General features: G+C 48.5%; 4 protein-coding genes across 4 annotated transcripts; 3 read left to right on the top strand and 1 right to left on the bottom strand.

The window, feature by feature from the left end:
• The first annotated feature begins 26 nt into the window (after positions 1 to 26).
• On the top strand, positions 27 to 8073 carry LOC108159517 (eukaryotic translation initiation factor 4 gamma 2). Its single transcript, XM_033390455.1, has 4 exons — positions 27 to 116; positions 2340 to 5219; positions 5300 to 7110; positions 7192 to 8073. Exons 2-4 carry the CDS (start codon positions 4468 to 4470, stop codon positions 7368 to 7370), a joined length of 2742 nt encoding a protein of 913 aa, XP_033246346.1. The 5' UTR covers positions 27 to 116; positions 2340 to 4467; the 3' UTR covers positions 7371 to 8073.
• Positions 8074 to 8823: 750 nt separating this feature from the next.
• Positions 8824 to 9701, top strand: LOC117188006. The gene is made up of 2 exons (XM_033391120.1): positions 8824 to 9409; positions 9466 to 9701. The coding sequence occupies exon 1, from the start codon at positions 8953 to 8955 to the stop codon at positions 9397 to 9399; it is 447 nt and encodes a 148-aa protein (XP_033247011.1). The 5' UTR covers positions 8824 to 8952; the 3' UTR covers positions 9400 to 9409; positions 9466 to 9701.
• A 3718-nt stretch (positions 9702 to 13419) lies between these two features.
• On the top strand, positions 13420 to 14965 carry LOC117188005 (zinc finger protein GLIS2 homolog). Its single transcript, XM_033391119.1, has 3 exons — positions 13420 to 13942; positions 14016 to 14358; positions 14426 to 14965. Exons 1-3 carry the CDS (start codon positions 13545 to 13547, stop codon positions 14831 to 14833), a joined length of 1149 nt encoding a protein of 382 aa, XP_033247010.1. The 5' UTR covers positions 13420 to 13544; the 3' UTR covers positions 14834 to 14965.
• Positions 14966 to 15350: 385 nt separating this feature from the next.
• LOC108160064 lies at positions 15351 to 18504 on the bottom strand. Its single transcript, XM_017293812.2, has 5 exons — positions 18161 to 18504; positions 17867 to 18024; positions 16262 to 17807; positions 16047 to 16186; positions 15351 to 15979 (listed from the first exon to the last, which is right to left on the bottom strand). Exons 1-5 carry the CDS (start codon positions 18226 to 18228, stop codon positions 15804 to 15806), a joined length of 2088 nt encoding a protein of 695 aa, XP_017149301.1. The 5' UTR covers positions 18229 to 18504; the 3' UTR covers positions 15351 to 15803.
• Between the last annotated feature and the right edge of the window lie 37 nt (positions 18505 to 18541).

The following is an 18541-nucleotide window of genomic DNA, read 5'->3' as shown; positions in this document are numbered from 1 at the left end:
AAAAAACATCGATGCTCGATGCATCGATGTGTTTTTACATCACTAATGCGCATCTCTAATTCACATTTTCAGCTTGCGTGTTGGCCATACGGAATACGAAATTAGTGAAAATAAAGGTTAGTACAATGAATTTGAGAAGGACTTGCTAGGCCGTCCTTTTTCCTCCTACTTTTGATCGAAAAGGCAAAGTGAACTTAGTTTAAAAGTGAATTTCGAATTATAGCCTCAAAATTTGCCATGATGATTTAGAGAAAACCGATTTTTTGTGTATGTATGTGTCTGTGTAGCACGTCCTCGTTTCTTCATGGCGAAAAAGTCATGCTGGGAAATCAATAAAAGTGAGACGGAAAATGATTAGTGCAATTTGCTTTTCGATGTGAAAATTGACAATGTTTAAACTGAAAAAATGCAATAGGGGACAGAACATTTAAAAGGCAAACTAAATGAATCACTCGGAAGTACAAGCACAAAGAAAGTTGCCTGTGTGTGTGTGTATGTACATATGTATGTACACATATTCATGCAACAAAATGGCGGAGGCACATTGGAAAATCTCAAATGCTGTTGACGTTGCTCTAACAGTGTGTCTTCCCCCTTTGGAAGACCCCGCCACCCCTGGTGGGTGAGTTTGAGTTTGTCTATTTTCCTTCGGCCAGCTTCACTTTGTGTGTTTCCGTGTGCGCCGTATCTTCTCGCTTAGATGATCTGTGAACAAACACACACACATATGCCTACGAATTGTGTCTGTATTGATGCACTTTGTTCGCCCTGTTTTCGTCATTGGAAAAATTGAGTGCGCCTTAGCGGAATGAAAGTAGGAGGAGTCGAAGGCCTCTGGGATCGGTTGAAGATACGAGATATTCCATCATACAACAGCGCCCCCACAACCAAAAGAGAGTTTTATAACGTGGGTGTGCCATTTGGTTGGTTAAATTTGCACCTCTCAGACCAGCAAACACTTGTACACGGGCCACGCGCTGGAATTGAGGTCAAAATCATCCACAACTGGGTCTTACGTCGAGAGGGAGGGAGGGCCCGAGGCGCGGTCGGGTCGGGTCGGGGTCGTCGACGCCTCGTTGCAGTGACTCTGACACGGGGTGGATTTTCACATTGGCCACATTTTGGGGGGGATGTTTAGAAGGCACTATTGCAGGCAATACTTGCGAGTCGAATACGGATATACATACAAATATACAGACTCGAGACTAGGCTTAGGACCAAAGACGGGCCAGGGTTGTTCAAGCTGCTTCGATATACACACACACACTCACATACTTATACATTATAGTACATAGATAGACTTCAATCAATTAAGGCAAGGCAAGGCTAGCAAATTCAGAAAAAATAAACAAAGTGACTCATGTCCAAGTGTGCAATGAGGGAATTTTTACCACTCTGCCGTTGACTAAACACGCTAATCAACGCAGTGCTCCCCTCGTCTGTGGCTATGCCTAGTATATGCGTATCGGGAGCGACTCTGTTCATTTCTTGGGGTCAAGGCACTTTAATTCGATGGCGCAGAAGACCAGCATCGAGCGAGCGAGATAGCTAGCAGGCGACCGACCGAGCTCCAAAGCAGAGGCCATAAACCTCCACACAAAGAAAGGACACTGACACTGGCTGTGGCTGTGGTGCGCCGTTCTTGCGCATCAGCTTCTAGCAATTTGGTTACTTTTCGTATCCCCATCCCGCTCGCTTCGTGGGCCGCATTCTTCCAGTTTCCATTGTGGGGTATGGGAGTAGCACGAACGAGCGTGAGAGCAAACAAAGAAAGCTGGAACAAAGAAGTAGAGAGCCCCACCATATGATTCAATTCCAGTGAAAGTAATTTCGATTTGTTTGAACTAAACCACACATGCTGTCGTTGAGATACATCTAGAAAATATTGATTTTTTCACAACAACTCATAAATCATTGTTTAATTATTCTTAAATATCACTGTGCTAAATTACCAACGGATGGCAACGCCGTGCCAGCAAACAAAGCAAGTACGAAGAGTGAGTGAGAGAGAACAGAACGTAACGGAACGGAAAAGCAGTGAAATTAACTTGAATTTGTTTTATTTGGCGAGGCTATTTCCATAAAGCACTTCCAGTTTGCATTGACTATCCATTGCCGAGTGCAGGTGCAACAGTTATGTGGCAAAAATAACTGTAATTATCTGTGTGTTGACTATATATCGCCAATAAGTGGGGCGATTAGTTTTCCTGTACATTTGTGTCACAATACGAGCTAGTTCTAGCGTAAGCTCTGAATACAGTCTATTTTATCCCTTCTCCCAAGTCGGTTATAAATTTGTTTTGATTTTGGTTCCCAAATTCTTTCATTGCTTGACATAGGACTTCCATATACGCAAGGCAGCCCAAGTGTAACGGAACTGAGAGACTAATCCCCCAGTTACCACGCAGGCCTCAGCTGAACAAGAATAAGAAGACGAAGAAGCAACCCAACCGAACGGAAGGAACGCCTCCACTCGAGTCTTAACGCAACCTACCCTACTGTCTCTGTGTGCGTGCGCGTGTGTGTTGTCAGATTTGTGTGTGTGTCCCGTTTCTGTGTTGAAGGATCAGGCCAGATCCGACCAGGAGGAGCAACCAGCAGCCAGCGGTATCCCCCAAACGACCGACCACCACCACACACTAGAGAGAGCTCGCTCGTTGCACCTGTGTTCACAGCTGCAATTTATATTTCGCCCCGAGTTGATCTAAAAAAATCATCACCATTCCTCTATCAACGTACGACGCCGCTCCCCTTTTGCACTCTTACGACGACAGTCCGCAACGTTGGGAGCACACCAACGGGCACCAGGCAGGCGTCATCATAGATCAGTTTCGGAGCGGTAAAACGATCACCATTGAGGGAGGCACCAGCACCGGTGATACGACGAGCATCGGCGGCGGCAGCGATTTAAGACTGGTAATAACGGCGAACCCCAGCGAGATCGAGCGCAATTACGATCAGCTTACCAATCGTGGTGGCGGCGGAGGCGGTGGCGTTATAGGCGTCAGCTGCGGTGGCCAAACCCCACCGACACCAACGGTCGGGAAAACCCTGCTCAATACCAGTCCCAATCTTTTGCCGATTACCACAGCGACAGATACGTTCAACAATCTTAAGAATCTGGTGAAGATCGACAAGGGCTCAACACCCGCATCGAACCAAGGAGGCGGCAACTATCGCAAGGGCTCGAACAGTTCTAGCTACAAGTCCGGCGGTGGAGTATCCCCAGCCATTAGCAACAGCAGCGAGGGTTTGGGTGGTAGAAACGGCAGCCGTTCATCTGGTGGCCCAACTGGACTCTTTTCCACTGGCTATAGTAAAAATTCCGCCAAAATTCGTCAACACGATAGTGAGGTGAGCCCAAGACCTCGACGATCTTACCAGGGTGACTCGTCGTCGTCGCGTTACTATCAAAAGAATAGTGACATTTTGGGTCAAAGCATCAACAACCAGCAGCTCGGCAGCTCCGACAGCTACAACGGCTCTGGACGATATTCTTCGAGTGATCAGCAAGGCGGAGCGCATCGTGGTAGCCGCAGCTATCACTCCAACTCCGATGGCAGCTATAATAATCGATCAATAAACTCCAACTCCACCGGCGGTCCTGCTGGCGGAGCAAGCGGCGGAAGTAGTGGCGGCGGCGGCGGTGGCAGTAATTACCGCTCATCCCGCAACTACGAGAACGGCAATGGAAGCAACGGACAACAGTCGCGTTACGGCAACGGCAACTCCTCGTCCAACTACAACGGAGCTGCATCTAACTCAATTAACAAGTCGTCGTACGGGCATTCGCGTGGTGGCAACGATGGAGTCGTGAGCGGAGTTCGTCGCGAAGAATACCCCAACAACTACCGCGACAGCTACGAAGACTCTCCCTCACATCAACGATACAACAATACTAACAGCCAAGAGCGAAACGGAGGTGCTGGAGCAGCAGGCCCCCGATCTGGCTACAATAGGGCCCCCGAAACGGATCGCTACGATCGTGGTGCGGCCGCCAGTCGTCCTACTGCCGTTCGTAACGGAAATGCGCCTGCTCAGGTTTCAGCTTCAACTTCCAATTCTTCGAACCATTCTTTGAACAACTCTGCCCACTCGGCAGCCACTTCTCAGCAATCACAGTCGTCACAGCAGCACCAGCAGCACCAACAGCAGCAGCATCAACAACAACAACAACAGCAGCAGCAGCAATCACAGGCAGCAGGAGGCACCAAGGGAAACACTCCTCCGCCAATTACTGGTCGTTGGATACCACCATCGTTGCGTCCGCAGCATGGACTTACGCAGAGCGAGAAGAACGATGCCGTGTTCCGGCGCGTAAGGGGAATACTGAACAAGCTAACGCCCGAGAAATTCCAGGAGCTGAGCGATGAACTGCTGCAACTTGACCTCAATTCGATTGTCATTTTGAATGGTGTGATCTTGCTGATCTTTGACAAGGCATTGGATGAGCCCAAGTACTCGTCTATGTACGCACAGCTGTGCAAGCGCCTGTCCGAGGAAGCACCATCGTTTGATAAGGAACCAAACAACTCTTGCACTTTCCTGCGACTCCTGATCGCCGTCTGTCGCGACAAGTTTAACAATCGTCTGAAGCGTGACGAGAACGACAACAGCAGACCGCCGCCAGAAAATGAGGCCGACGAGGAGGAACGCCGCCACCTGGCGAAGCAGCGCATGCTCGGCAACGTTAAATTTATTGGGGAGCTCAACAAGCTCGACATGCTGTCGAAGACCGTGCTGCATCAGTGCATCATGGAGCTACTGGACAAGAAGAAGAAGCGTACGGCCGGTGCGCAGGAAATGTGCGAGGACATGGAATGCCTGGCTCAGTTGCTCAAGACTTGCGGCAAGAATCTGGATTCAGAACAGGGCAAAGAGCTGATGAATCAGTACTTCGAGACGTTGGAACGTCGATCAAAGTCAACTGAATATCCACCAAGGATACGCTTCATGCTAAAGGATGTCATCGAGCTGCGACTGAACCATTGGATTCCACGCAAGGTTGGTACCGCCGAGGGACCCGTCCCCATAAAGCAAATACGCTCGGACGACGACTCTATCATACGCACCCCCTTCCCCAATCGCAATCGCGATATGCGCAACAACGATCGCGATTCCGACAGCTGGATGAACCGATTCCACTTGAATATCCAGCCTGGCTATAATGATATGTTCAGCGGGCTAAGTGTCACCGGATCCTCTCCCATTGTGTCCCCGTAAGTAGAGACTTTCCGACTTCCAGCAATCCATCTAGTTTCGATGGATGAATATATACCTAATAAATGCTCTTTTCCAGGTTCGCCACCAGCTCGAATCGGGACCGAGATCGCGATAATCGCCAGTACAACAATCGCGGCGACCGCAATCGCGACCAGAACGGAGGCGGCGGCAGCGGCGGCGGCGGCGGCGGAAACTACAACAATCGCTACAACAAGCACAACCAGAACGGTGGAGGAAATGGCGGAGGAGGGTCATCTGGTAACCGGGACCGAGATCGGGATGATTCGCGCAGGAACAACGACCGGGACAGGGACCGCAACGACGGACAATATGGCGGTAATCAGCTGCTGGGCAGCAAGGAGCTAGCGCCGCGTTTCAAGCGCAATTTGATCACCACGAACCAGGATGCGGTGGAGAACTTGCAAATGCGCCCGGCGGCCAACTCCTTGCTTTTCCGAGCGGCCAACCAAAACCAGAAGTTCCCAGCCACGTTGCCCATGTCGACGCCACCCAACAGCAGCCAGGGCAAGGACCAGGGACAGCTATCCAATTCCCACTATCCATTGCTGGGTACTCCCACATCCCATCTGACGAATCCCACACGTCCATCGTCCACCCCGTCTGCGGAATACGCGGATAACAAGACACTCCACGGAGTTCAGCAAGAGAAGACCCTTAAGGCGACCTCATCGTCGCCCAACTTCAGCTCGGGTGGCTCGCGGGAGAAATTAGATGAGCAGAGCGCGGACGGCCAATCCTCAAAGTCTTCGAACGACGGCAAAGAACAGCAACAACCGAAGAGTGGTTCCGTGGAGAGACCTAGCACACCATCAGGCAATGGCTCGGCCAAGCAGCAGAAGAAGGATAAGTATACCAGCAAGGAGGAACACGGCAAGAAAGCCACCCTCTACTTCAAGGAGAAGTTCTTCTACGACGAGGAGCCAAAGGATGAGGAGACAGAGGTCGAAGCTCCAGCGCCAGCTGCAGAGCAGGAAGGGGAAACACCAATACCCTCCCTCAAATCTGACCGATTCACTGAGCTAGCTGAGGGATTCCTCGAGCTGAAACTGCCCGAGAAGTCCCTGAAGGATGTGTGCACGAACTTGCTGATGGATGTGTTGGACCGTGTGAATGATGTCTACTTGGAGCGCATCGTGCGCTTCTTGCAGACATTACGCAAACAGTCGAGCATCAAGCCGAACATTGTAGTGGAGGTCTTCAAGCAGTTGGTCAACAAGATGAACGAGCGCGAAGCTCTCAATCCGAGGATCACGGCCCTCGTGGCGAGCGTCCTGAGCAAGGCCGTATGCGAGCCAGCTCTGCTGAAGCTGAACGACATCGCCAACTACACGGACAATGGACAGCACTTCCCGCTTTTCCTCTTGGTGCTGCAGCAGCTGCATAAGAGCATTGGCAAGGAGGCCTTGGAGGAGAAGTTCCGAGCAAGTAAAATTGACCTGATGAACAGTCTGCCAGAGGTTGATCGTAACAAGGAGAGACTGGCCGAAATACTCGAGGATCGCAATCTTTCCTTCCTTTATCCGTTGTTGAAAGTGCAGGCCGAGATGATGAAGCAGTTGCTGGCCGATCCCAGTCCGACCAACTTCTATAAGTGGATCAAATCGAATGTGGACAACAAGTACTACAAGGACCCCGGCTTTATTCAGTCCCTCATGACCGTAGTGGTGAAGTATATAACCAAGGAGACGACACTGGCCCCCAATCTGGATCCAAAGGAAGCTCCGGAGAAATCCGTTACCCAGAAGGAGCAGCAACTGCTGGAGAACTATAGTCAGATGCTGCAGACCTTCCTTGGGCAAAACGAACTGCAACTGATCGCGTTGTATGCCTTGCAGGCGTTCTGCTTTAACGAGAATTTCCCCAAGGGTAAGTCGATGAAGAACGGACTACTTTCATTCCCATTTGCTCCAAGAGTTGCCCCCTAACCATTTGCTTTGTCCGCTTTAGGCATGCTGTGCCGTTGGTTCAAATATCTGTACGAGTCTGAAATCATCGAGGAGGAAGCATTCGTCTCTTGGAAGGAGGAGATTTCCGACAAATATCCAGGCAAAGGATCCGCTCTGTTCCAAGTGAACGCCTGGCTGACTTGGCTACAAGAAGCCGAATCCGAGGACGATGAGGATTAAGAAGCACCGCCCCCAATAACAACAACTCTATTGTATATCACATTAATTTATATTCACAAATTGATTACATGAAAAAAAGAACAAAGAAAACGCCCTAACAAAAAAAAAACAAAACAAAAGATAAACTCAGCAGGATGAAAATGAAAGCTTGGAATCGCGGTTGCAAATCTTAGTCAAATTATAGTAGAAGAACCCACAAGTTAATCAAAATTATTTAATATTCAAAAAATGCAAACAATTAACAACTTAGTATCAACAAATAAAACGCAATAGACGCAAACGTATAGAATATTATTCCACGAAATATAAACGCAAACGAAAGAAGTAGATTTTAATTGACATTTCAAGTCACGAACGCATATATACAATACATTTTTTATTTACAATTAGTAAATCTTGACTCAACCGGAACTGAGAACTGATCTATCGAATAATATATTCCCCCTTTTTTGTTATCTCTATTCAATTGCCACTCGCACATCTATTCGTTTTTGTATCCACCTTAAGTAGTTCAAATCAAACAACGCTAAAAATATAAAAATCAGTAGATATGTGCAGTAGATGCGAAACTATAAAATCTGATTGTAATTGTGAACAAAATATCGTACATATGTATTTTAACCTAACAAAAAAAATCTATAAAAATCTGCCGACATTAATAAGAGCTCTAATAAAAATGCAACCGACACTGCGAACGGCAAAACTTTGTCTTTTCTCGTTTATAAATTTAAATTAAATTTAAACTGGACTGGGCATTTGGCGCCAATGTGACTGCAATGCTGTGGCGGCCTATCGAATGGATTAACTGGTCAGCTTTCAAATGCTTTCCAGCACTGTTTTCCCACGCCGAAATCAGTGTGATATTTTTTAAATTCATCAATAATTCATAGACAAAGGGTAATACAAATTCCATACGCAGGTTTTTTTTAATTTTTGCTCTACATGTCCGCGGGATACGGAACATTCGGCATACCCTAGGGAAAAGGATATTATGGAATTGCGGCTCTAATTAATGCAGAAACTAGTCAGTCCCTGTTTCAAAGGTATTTCAACGATATTTTGCAATGAGTATCGGGATCAGGATATACAGGAAACGTCGAAAGCATATCAATTAGAGAAAATTTCTGTATTAATTACGTTTTAAAAACAGTTTGGAAAACAGTATCCCTAAATTAAATAGGGTATACAAATGTCCATACTCCGGTTGATAAGCAACAAGTCATCAATAACCAGACAACATTGCGACTGTTTTTTTTTGTTTTCCAATAAAAGCAGGTATTTAAAATAAACCAGTCAAGTGGATAAAATTATGTGGGCTGGGCTGAGAGATCTATCTAGCTAGTAATACTTGAAGGAATATCAAAAACGAGGAATATGTATAGTAGATCTTGAATTCTTCAGTATATTACGGTATATTTTTATAATGAGTCGGCATATTTTTGTGTATTTCTGAGGGTCGGACGGTATATTTTAGCGATAAGTCCACAGGCCAAATTTCATTCTGTTTACCTTTTTTAAAGTGACATTTTTATTATAAATTGATTTTAAACATAGCCAAACACAGAAAGTTGGAGTTGGAGCGATGGAGAATCTTAATATTTCGGACCCAGCAGCAGCCGGAGATGCCGGTCATGTCCAGCTGAATGGCCATAAGCAGGACGCCGGTGAAAATGCATTGTTCACCTCACACATGGCCGTATTGGAAAATGGGACTGCAGAGTTTATACTGCGGGCCCTCAAGATGAATGGCAGCACAATGCTGATTGTCAATTCAAAGGAAAATGAGGTCTTCGATGAGCTGGCTGTGGGCATGCCCGCACGCGACTCCACCAAAAGCGATGCACTTTCCTTGACCCTTATGGGCGGATACGGCCAAACTGAGTCATCTGTTCTGGCCGCCAAGCTGAGCAAGCGCTACGGCCGCCAGTTCTTCGTGAGCTTAAACATTGGAGGAGATCGTCTGTTGACTCCGTTGTTCGAAAAATCGCTCGTCACCTACATGCAGAGCAATCTGGATCATTTCGTATAGGCCTGTATCTGTATGTATGGCTGTGATTAAAATTAAACTGCAGCAATATTTATTTATGGTTCATAGGCATAGCCGGCAACTGATGACACTGCGCCGTGTGGGGGTCACAGGCGTTGGGTGCGTTTATTTTGGTGATTGCTGACGACCCCACGGACGCCACTCTCTCGCCGAACCGAACTCCATTCTCCGCTCAGACGACGACAACAGCACAGCCCGCGCGACACGCGTCGGTCGAGTGAGCGCGAATTTTAAAAGAACAACAGAATTATTTAGTCTAATAAATTTATTACCCAAAAAAGTAAGTTTACATTCGTTCATTCTGCCTGTGGGCCACTCTGCAATCAATTGTGCCGTGATAGTGTTTCTGTGTAAGGCCGAGTTCACACGCTGTGGCTGTGCGCGGTCGCATGCCGTACTCATGATCAGGTCTGTTCACGGTTGAATCTCGTTGCCGCCGTGCAAAGTCAAGGCCAGTTGGTCTGCACAGTTAATGTTGATTGCCAAGTCATTCAGCAGTCCTATATTGTCCACCTTCCTATACTTGCTAGTGGCTGTGGCTAGTGACCTGTCCAACAAAGGCACAGATTTGGTTGGATAGCTACATAAGCTATCATCCACTCGTAACGAAAAGTTTAAGTTTCACTTCCTGCCTGACTGTCAGAAATCGACGTCGTGTGATAAGCCCTGGTGGCTAAATTACCCCCTTCAAGAATTCCTACCACAAAATATATAAAAATAAAAGACCCCAGCGGCTTTGCGTAGTAGTTGTTGGATCCATTCCTGCCATGCACATTGGGCCAGGCAGCCGAAATTTTCGCATAAATTCGAAAAATTAGCTTAGAGACCAGAAACTAGGTACATTTGATTGTATCTTTATGTATGAGAACTGAGATAAATTTCAGACCGATCCGACCACGCCCACCCCTACCGCCCGTACGTTATATGTACAATTTTTCAATTTAAACTGCAGCGACTAAAATATAGATCTCACAACAGCGGAAATATCAAATATCGAGCAGCTTTTCTTAGAAAAACTCTGGCCAATTTACAAAATGCATTAGTTAAAATATACTTTTTCATTTATACATTCTTCATACTCCGGCCTTTTCCTACTAACAAAAACTTGAGAAAGTTTCCCGCTTTTTGAACTCCTGCCGATCGTAGAAGATCGAACATCTGACTTTGAAAGGCTGCAAATCTTTTAGCGCTAAAATAAAAAATATAAATGCAAAGTTTCTAGCCAGGGTATGCATTAGGATAACGTTTCCATGAAAGTTTTGACTTTTTAAATTTATGCCAGAATATCGACCGTCTGGCCCAATGTGCTATGGTGGGGTGTACAAAATACAAATGTATGTGTTATTAAAACTTTTCCGTTAAACTTCAACAATTGGGGACTTCATAAGGCCCAGTCTAGACGAGATATTGTCAGCCGTATCAGCGGCAGAAACAATAGCATATCGCACCTAAATAGCAACACCAATTGTATATATAAATAGCGTCACTGCCGGAAGGTCTGGCGGCTGGCTATGGGCTCCCACGAATGTCTGGAATGATTTTTTCTAACTTGTTCGCCATATCAGACTGTCTGGTGATGTTGTTGGTCGATAAGGTATATACCTTATATAATAGATCAGAATCGCCTATACTCGTATTTCCATGCTCCTGCTGCATGCAAACTTCCCCCATTCGGAGTTGGATGAGTCTGGAGGGCTGGAGTCCCGGGCAGCTGGCTGGATCATGGACTTTGGAAGTCTGTCGTTGTCAGCAACAAAGCAATTAGCCATCTATTGGACTCTGCAGTAACCATATCAGCTCGCAGTGGGTCCACCGCTGCCAGCGTCGCCAGCACCGCCACCGTCGCGACAAGATAATGGCAGTCAACAATGTCCACATGACTTGGAGCATTGGAGCGGCTGTCTCCGCACGCCTCGGGACGTGCATCTTCAAGATAAACCCGACTTGAGCACACGCCCCAGAGTCTCGATTGGAATCTTAGAACCAATCCCCGGCTCGTTCCGATCTCGTTGTATGGGGCTTATCGGCACCCGAAATCACCTTTGCCAGCCCTCCAGACCCCATCTCGTTCGTTATCAGTCGAGTGTTGTTAATTTGATAGAAATATTGTCCATCATCCCGTTGCCCGGAATCGCAACCAGATCGAACTGGATCCAGTCCCGCATCCCGGCTTCGAGTGTCTGGCTGCCCTTCCCCTATCCCCCCCACCCATTCGTTCTGGCGGTCCGATTTTGTTTTTATTTACGTTCAGATTCGAACCACGGAAAATTAACAGGCGCACCACACACGCTCCTGCAATCGCTCCCCAACCGAAATTCGCAAACGTGTGTGTGCTTTTTTTTTGTTCCTTTTACTACAAAAGCGGCAGTCTTATCAGCCCCGCCCCTAGTCGATGGACTCTAGGTGGGTCCTAGGGGGGGGTGAGTGATGTGTGTGTGCATACTATGTACATACCACATATGTGCCGGGAGGAGGTGGAGGGAAGGGGAGGACTGGGCGACCTACGACTGGAACAACTGCTCGTCGAACGTTCCTTATCATCCGCCGCTCGCGCCATACAAAGTTCAGAATCGAAGTCAGAAAATCCGGATTTTTGTTTTGTCACCGCCGGGCCGCTTCCATTCTGATGATACTTGGACGATTATATGACCGTCAAACGCATGCCAAACATAAAATTAGGTTGCGCCTGGGGTCCTTCATCGGCTGCTGTCTTTGGCAAGCGAATAGATTATACACAGACATCCGAGCCCCAAGGCCGAGCCGAGCTCTGAACTAGTCTCATTGCGCGCAACTGTACTTAAATCGTACTTTCTCCGCGAGCCAGCAGCGGCAGCAGAAGCAGTCCGTGGGCTGATGCCTCTATCTATTTATAAATCATGATCCCCTCGAATCGCCCCCCCATTTGGGTTTGATTTTCGATCGAGCGGGGAGTATAGGAGTGGCAATGAGTACACCTGTTGCTGAATTAGCGGTCGTTACATTGCTGATAGTGGCAACGGCTTATCGTGTAGTTTATGTAATGCAGAGACCCCACTCGTTGGCCCGTGCAGGCCTTGGGATGCGGACGTTAGCTGTAAGGTAGAGCGAAGGTTGCCCGTGATTCACTAACTCGCCAGACAGCTCCTGATAGCGTGATAAGAGAACCTGCACCCAGCAGAGCGTCGGTATCGCTCGGCCCGTCGGCACCCCTGGCTGCATACACGTTTTGGCCTTAAGAATAGACGCAGACGATTCCCGTTTGCCGCGAGCGGGCCGTCGTTCCATTCACGTCATGGCGCAGAAGCTTGGCCGATTCCGATTCCGCCAGCGGGCGGAAGATATGAAACGGCATGTGGCGGCACTTGCTGACTCGCCGTGAGATAACCGTGCGACGCGACGGTGACTGCGCCAGCTTTATCAAAGCGTAGCAGAGTGGTGCACACACATGTATTACACACACGGACACAGCTGGCACCTGGACTCGTGATGGGGGGTGCGGGGTGGGGGGATGGGATGGGATGGGGCTGCTAGCAGGCTGACGGGGAATTCGCTTTCGGGTACGAAGTGCAATTCAGACAGACGAGTCGAGTAGAGTCGGGGCGATAACGCTTGCCCCCCAAAGAGCTCGAGCCTCATTGCGGGCTGATCATCGGGCACACACATGTAGCCCACCAGACCCGTCGCTGGGTTTCCACTTGTGCGTTGATAAGCGGACCGAACCCCAGAGCTCCTCCCCTCTCATGCGTCCTCCAGACCAATCAGAACTATTGGACACGACGCTACACTCACGTAGTGTGTGCCTTTGCCCCAGATCCACTTGCCTCAATGGATTTTTCCCGACATGTCCCCACGCACAACGCACCTGCCCCTCAGCCGGGCGCGGCGCGGAGCTGTTTTGGTTCCGATTGCCACCGCCACCCCCCGGGCCAGCCCACCCCTGGCCCGTCTGCAGCCTTCGGCTGATAAGAGCCTCCGTCTGGGTGCCCTTATCGGGAGCCAAGTTTCGAATATTACACGAATGTCTGCAGGCGAGCGCCTCATTCGTTTGGGAAACGCGTTAGCGAGCGCCTCGCCACCAGCAAGCCACATAGCAAGAAAAACCCGAGAAACGAATAGCTATCCCCTACTAGAGCTAATCAGACATCAGAATGGATATAGTAGTACAAAAGTCGATCTTCAACAGCGGCCGAATCGGGGAGATATACGAGCCGCCCGCTGGCTACTACACACCGTACAACACTCCGCCGTACATAGCGCCGTATTCGGACCACGGCAGCTGGCTAGCGGAACAGCAGATGCAGCAGCACATCAGATTCCCCACTCCGCCCGTTACACCGCCACGTCCTGCTCCTGGCCTCTTGGACTTCCACGCCGAGGATCAGTATCATCCCACACAGCGCACATACTCCGTCATCATGAAAGTGCACAGCCAAGGCGACCTGTGCCGCAGTCCCGTGGAGTTCCAGGACGAGAGCAAGTCCTGCAGCAGCAGCAGCGAGTGTGGAGCCGGGAGCGACTTCATTTGCAACTGGCTGGAGTGTGAAAGGTGAGCATTTATCTATTGCTGTTGATCTGTTTTCATGGACTAACGCTGGGTTGTCGCTTCTCGAAATTTTCAGGGTATTCGAAACACTGGAAGCTCTGGCCCAACACGTCACGCAGAGACATGCCATTGCCTCCCTGACAGACGGCCTCTACTACTGCCGCTGGGCGGGATGCCAGCGCAGCGAGCGGGGGTTCAACGCCCGCTACAAGATGCTCGTCCACACGCGCACCCACACCAAGGAGAAGCCACACAGTTGTCATCTGTGCGAGAAGTCGTTTTCGAGGGCGGAAAATCTAAAGATTCACATACGATCGCATTCGGGAGAGAAGCCATACAAGTGCAGCTTCGAGGGCTGCCAGAAGGCCTACTCCAACTCCTCCGATCGGTTCAAACACACAAGGACACACTCGATGGAGGTAAGTCACGCACAGCCCGCACAGCATCGAGGAAATATACTAACGGCCGTCTTCTTTTCCGCCCCAGAAACCCTATATGTGCAAGGTGGCTGGCTGCCAGAAGCGCTACACAGATCCCTCTTCGCTCCGCAAGCACGTGAAGACCTTCAAGCACAGCATCCACCTCATTGCTAGTCAGCCCCTGACCCTGCCCCATCAGACCCGCGCCCCCTACCTGCTCGAGGCCAGTGAGGCCCCGGCACCCTACACATGTCTGCCCGCGGGCAGCGTTGAGTCCTCCTCTTCCTCCACTCGCTACTACCTGGATGTGTCCAGCAATGAGCCCAGCGACTACTCGCTGAAGCACAAGCCAGAGACGGAGTATTCCTCCAGCTATTGGCTGAACGAAAGACAACACACGTATCTGCAGAGCGAGGATTACTACATGAGTATGGAGGTGGACTCCCCGCTCGATCTGCGCATGCACCGAATTTAATTTCCAATCAACTGACGCTGATTGGACCTGTCTCTCTTCCTACCCTCTAGTCACTGCGCTATCCTAGCTCTTGTCATTAATCGTAGACTACCGCTTAACTGCAAAATAAAGACTGTTGTATTTGAAAATCTACTCATACCATTCGAAACGATGGAGATACATTACGTAAAGAGATGGTCAGTAATTCCTTGCAGCACAGATGACGACTAAATGTATAAGAAAGCGTAACGCTTACGGCGAAGAACCATTTTTGGTTTTATTTATTATTTTAACACATTTTCTTAGTCTTTTCGATCTATTATATTTTTTAATTGAGATGAATGCTGATCGTCTGACTCTTACTTTCCGATCTGGTCCTGTTTGCCCGAGATATCGCTTGCCTTTCCGAAGAATCGGTCTTCGAAAAGTTCAATATAATGGTGGATTATCTGAAGCGATCTCTGGGGTGGGGTGTGGCATGCCTTTTTATTCAATGCCAATCGAATTTGAAATTATGTATTGCGCAACTAGCCGTCGATGTGTTTCACAACTGTTAATAATAGATTTAATCTTCTTTCATCTTATAGGAATGTTAGTTTATCTAGATAACCTCCCGTTTCTTATACAAACAACAAGAACAAACTAAATATATAGCAAAAGTATTTCCAAATTTCAAATAGATAAATACACTTTGAAAGCGGTATCTGTGGTAGGGGTGTGTATACATATACATACGTATGTATATGCTATATAGTATACTATATACTTGCAACGTACTAAATCGTAAAGCATAAAAACAAATTTCTGCTTGCACTTGCATCAATGTACAATCAAAGGAAACAAATATTCCTCCCGCTTGGCTTGGGTGTGGGCCTGGACCCGGGCTTGGCGTACATCTCTGGACGATGCACTTTGACCTGCAAAGGTGGGGGGCGGCCCCCAGGCCCCATCTCCACTAACAACAATACCAGTAACCTTATTGAAATCAAAATTATGCCCTAAAGAATCTTACAACTCGTACAATATATTGTCGGCAAATGGGGCATTCGTTCAGCACTTTGCCACATTTCGTGCACGTGGCCATGTGCCCGCACTCCAGGAATACGCACTCAATGGGCGCATCCATGCAAATCTTACAAAGCTCATCCGTAGCCAGTTTTTCCACAGCTGCAACGGGTCGTGGATACATGTTAGAAGAGTTACGCCGGGTTTAGCAGGCAAAGAGTACTCTCACCTGGTGTCGAGCGCATAGTCTTCCAGAGCCTGCTCACTCGATCGAGCAGTTCCTGTTTCTCACAACAGCCTTTGTAGTCGACTCGATGCAACATGAGGACTTCCTTCAATTGTTTCACCGTCAGACTCTCCAAATCATTTCTGTGGAGCAAGCGAAGAATATTTAGTATAATTCGTTTACCCCATTTACATAGATCATGTAGCATCTACACATACAAATCTTCAAAATCCTGCAAATTAACAAATCGCGAATCAATGCAGGCCGCCGGCTCATAGTCCGAAGGCGCTGCATACACATGAATGCCCTCGTCATCGTCCCAGTGAATATCATCATCCTGCGTTGGCGAGAACTCAATTGTAGGCGTAATTGGCATAGCCGAAGATCTCCCCCCACCGGCCACGCTGACCGCCTCTCCACTCAGAGGAGATACAGCGTAGCTGCCTGCCTCAGAGCCGTCTACAGACTTTGTGCGTTGTTCCAGGTACGTGAGAAAGTACTGCAGCTCTCTCTTGATATCCTCCTCAGACATTTGCGAGTTCTCCAGATGCCGCCGCATCTTCTCCACTTGCCGACGAATATTTGTCTTGTTCTTTCCACATCGCTGACAGCTTTGCCGCTGCGAGTATGTGGCTGGCTCGGGCTGTTCACTCAGGGTGGAAAGACCCAAAGTAAGCCCTCGTCCCCCAGATGCCACGGGCGATTCATCGTCGCTGGAATGATGAGTACGACTCAAGTAGCCATCGGAACGACGTCGGGTGACTTTCTTTGAGCGTTGCGGCACAGCGGGACAATTGTTTGGGGCAACAGAGCGCTGCTCAATGTTGAGGGTCTCTGTGGTGTCCGCCCCTTCGTCTCCGTCCCGGGATGGTCGGCTGCGCAGAGTCACTTCTAGAATTTCCTCCGTGTGGCTAGTACTTGGCGTGTCAGCTGCTGGGTCGATCCTCTTCACCTCTAGCACTTGCCACTGGTCGAGGTTGCTGCTGTTGGTGTCTGTGGTGGTCTTGCTTTCGTCGGATATGCCCCCTATAGCGCCTAGCTCCTCGAAACTCGACTGTGAGGAAACATCTGCCCCGCAGGCATCCTTGCCAGTATCCTCCAGTATATTCGAGTAGCCTGGACTCGTGTTAGTGGTTCTGTTTATTGCTGTAGATGGACCCGGACCCAATCCAGCTGAGCTTGGCTCTGGCGCTAGATTGGCTTGCCCACCCGTAACGCGTTCACTGAACGAGGCCATAATTTCATCATCAAAACACTCGCACTCGGATCGGTTGTCATGGACTTTTTCAATCGTTTGCTCGCTTTGATTACCACGGTCTCGGCTGTTTTGTGGAGTGGGCTCAGCATCGCGGCTACTAGATGGCTGTGTGGAAGTCGACGGACTATTGCTGCTACGGCTGCTGCCGTTCGTAGTGGCATGAACATGAACCCGTTCGGGCCCACTAGAGCCGTTCACGGCACTGGCATATGTGGGAATCTCCCGCGTGGACACTCGTGGCTGCTCAAATATATGCGAGGGTGCTTCAGTGCCCCCGCCGGCTTGACGGCCATTTTCCGGCGGCTTTGAACTTGCCTTTGTATCGAACGAAGCAAAGGAATCACTTAAGTTGTCGGTTAGATTAGTAAAGAAATTTTGGCACGATTGTTTGATGCTATCAATGGGGTTGGCCTGTCCTCGTCCAGGACTGTGAGGAGCATTGCTAGCACGACCAGTGTCCACTTGGGCCACATGCGCCAGCACCAGACCGACAAGTTCCTCTTTCTCTGCAAAGGGCGTCTGTGTAAACTTTGAATCTGGTTAAATTGCATCTGTTCTGACTCACCCAAGCAGCCATCAGTGGAAATATGCTTAGACTGCAAGTAAAATATAAGATCCTTCGGCTTAAGCTTCTGCAAGTCGGTCCGCAGCAGCGGTCTTTGAGCAAATATCGCACATCGCTGGCAGCGCCTGGCATCTATGCAGTTGGCGCAATAAAAGCGCCTGTGGTTCGGATAAATCAAATGAAAACAATTATTCTCGTACACCAATCACCTACATATTTACGTATGTATGCATTGTATTTATGTATGCATTGTGGTCTGAACAGATGTAATTATGTACCTACATATGTACTTACTTGCAATCAAAGCAGGCGCGCTTCCGACGAAATACGGTGAACTCTACTCCACAACTCTCGCAGGGCATAATTGGGTGTGTAGTTTATGAGCTTATGTACTAGTCCAATCGACCATTTACTTTATCCTTGCCCTTCCTTCTCACTCCCACTGTGTTGGCATTGCATTTGTTTTTCAATGTCAACTCTCTGAATCACTGGATAATCGAGCCTTTTTGCGCCCTTATCATATCTCCGTCGATTGCAATAGCTTTTGGACGCAGAAAGTCAGCAAAACACTTACTCATTAGGCAATGATTTTTATAAATTTTATCAGGCAAAGCAATACATATATACATATACATAAATATGTACATAAATATATGCCAGGCAGTGTGACCGATC

Source organism: Drosophila miranda, chromosome 3 (assembly GCF_003369915.1).
Source record: "Drosophila miranda strain MSH22 chromosome 3, D.miranda_PacBio2.1, whole genome shotgun sequence".
NCBI classification, from domain to species: Eukaryota; Metazoa; Arthropoda; class Insecta; order Diptera; family Drosophilidae; genus Drosophila; species Drosophila miranda.
Note: the sequence above shows the minus strand (reverse complement) of the source record. Positions and strands in the feature narration are given on the sequence as shown.

Bases quoted from the DNA above. Each gene is read 5' to 3' on its own strand.
- LOC108160064 (XM_017293812.2), bottom strand. From the start codon at position 18,228: ATGCCCTGCGAGAGTTGTGGAGTAGAGTTCACCGTATTTCGTCGGAAG. The intron at 16,187-16,261 runs GTATGTGTAGAT...CTTGCTCCACAG, and splicing joins TTGCAGGATTTTGAAGATTT to AAATGATTTGGAGAGTCTGA. The intron at 15,980-16,046 runs GTGAGAGTACTC...GACCCGTTGCAG, and splicing joins GACTATGCGCTCGACACCAG to CTGTGGAAAAACTGGCTACG.
- LOC108159517 (XM_033390455.1), top strand. From the start codon at position 4,468: ATGTACGCACAGCTGTGCAAGCGCCTGTCCGAGGAAGCACCATCGTTT. The intron at 5,220-5,299 runs GTAAGTAGAGAC...GCTCTTTTCCAG, and splicing joins TCCTCTCCCATTGTGTCCCC to GTTCGCCACCAGCTCGAATC. The intron at 7,111-7,191 runs GTAAGTCGATGA...TGTCCGCTTTAG, and splicing joins TAACGAGAATTTCCCCAAGG to GCATGCTGTGCCGTTGGTTC.
- LOC117188006 (XM_033391120.1), top strand. From the start codon at position 8,953: ATGGAGAATCTTAATATTTCGGACCCAGCAGCAGCCGGAGATGCCGGT.
- LOC117188005 (XM_033391119.1), top strand. From the start codon at position 13,545: ATGGATATAGTAGTACAAAAGTCGATCTTCAACAGCGGCCGAATCGGG. The intron at 13,943-14,015 runs GTGAGCATTTAT...CGAAATTTTCAG, and splicing joins AACTGGCTGGAGTGTGAAAG to GGTATTCGAAACACTGGAAG. The intron at 14,359-14,425 runs GTAAGTCACGCA...TTTCCGCCCCAG, and splicing joins CAAGGACACACTCGATGGAG to AAACCCTATATGTGCAAGGT.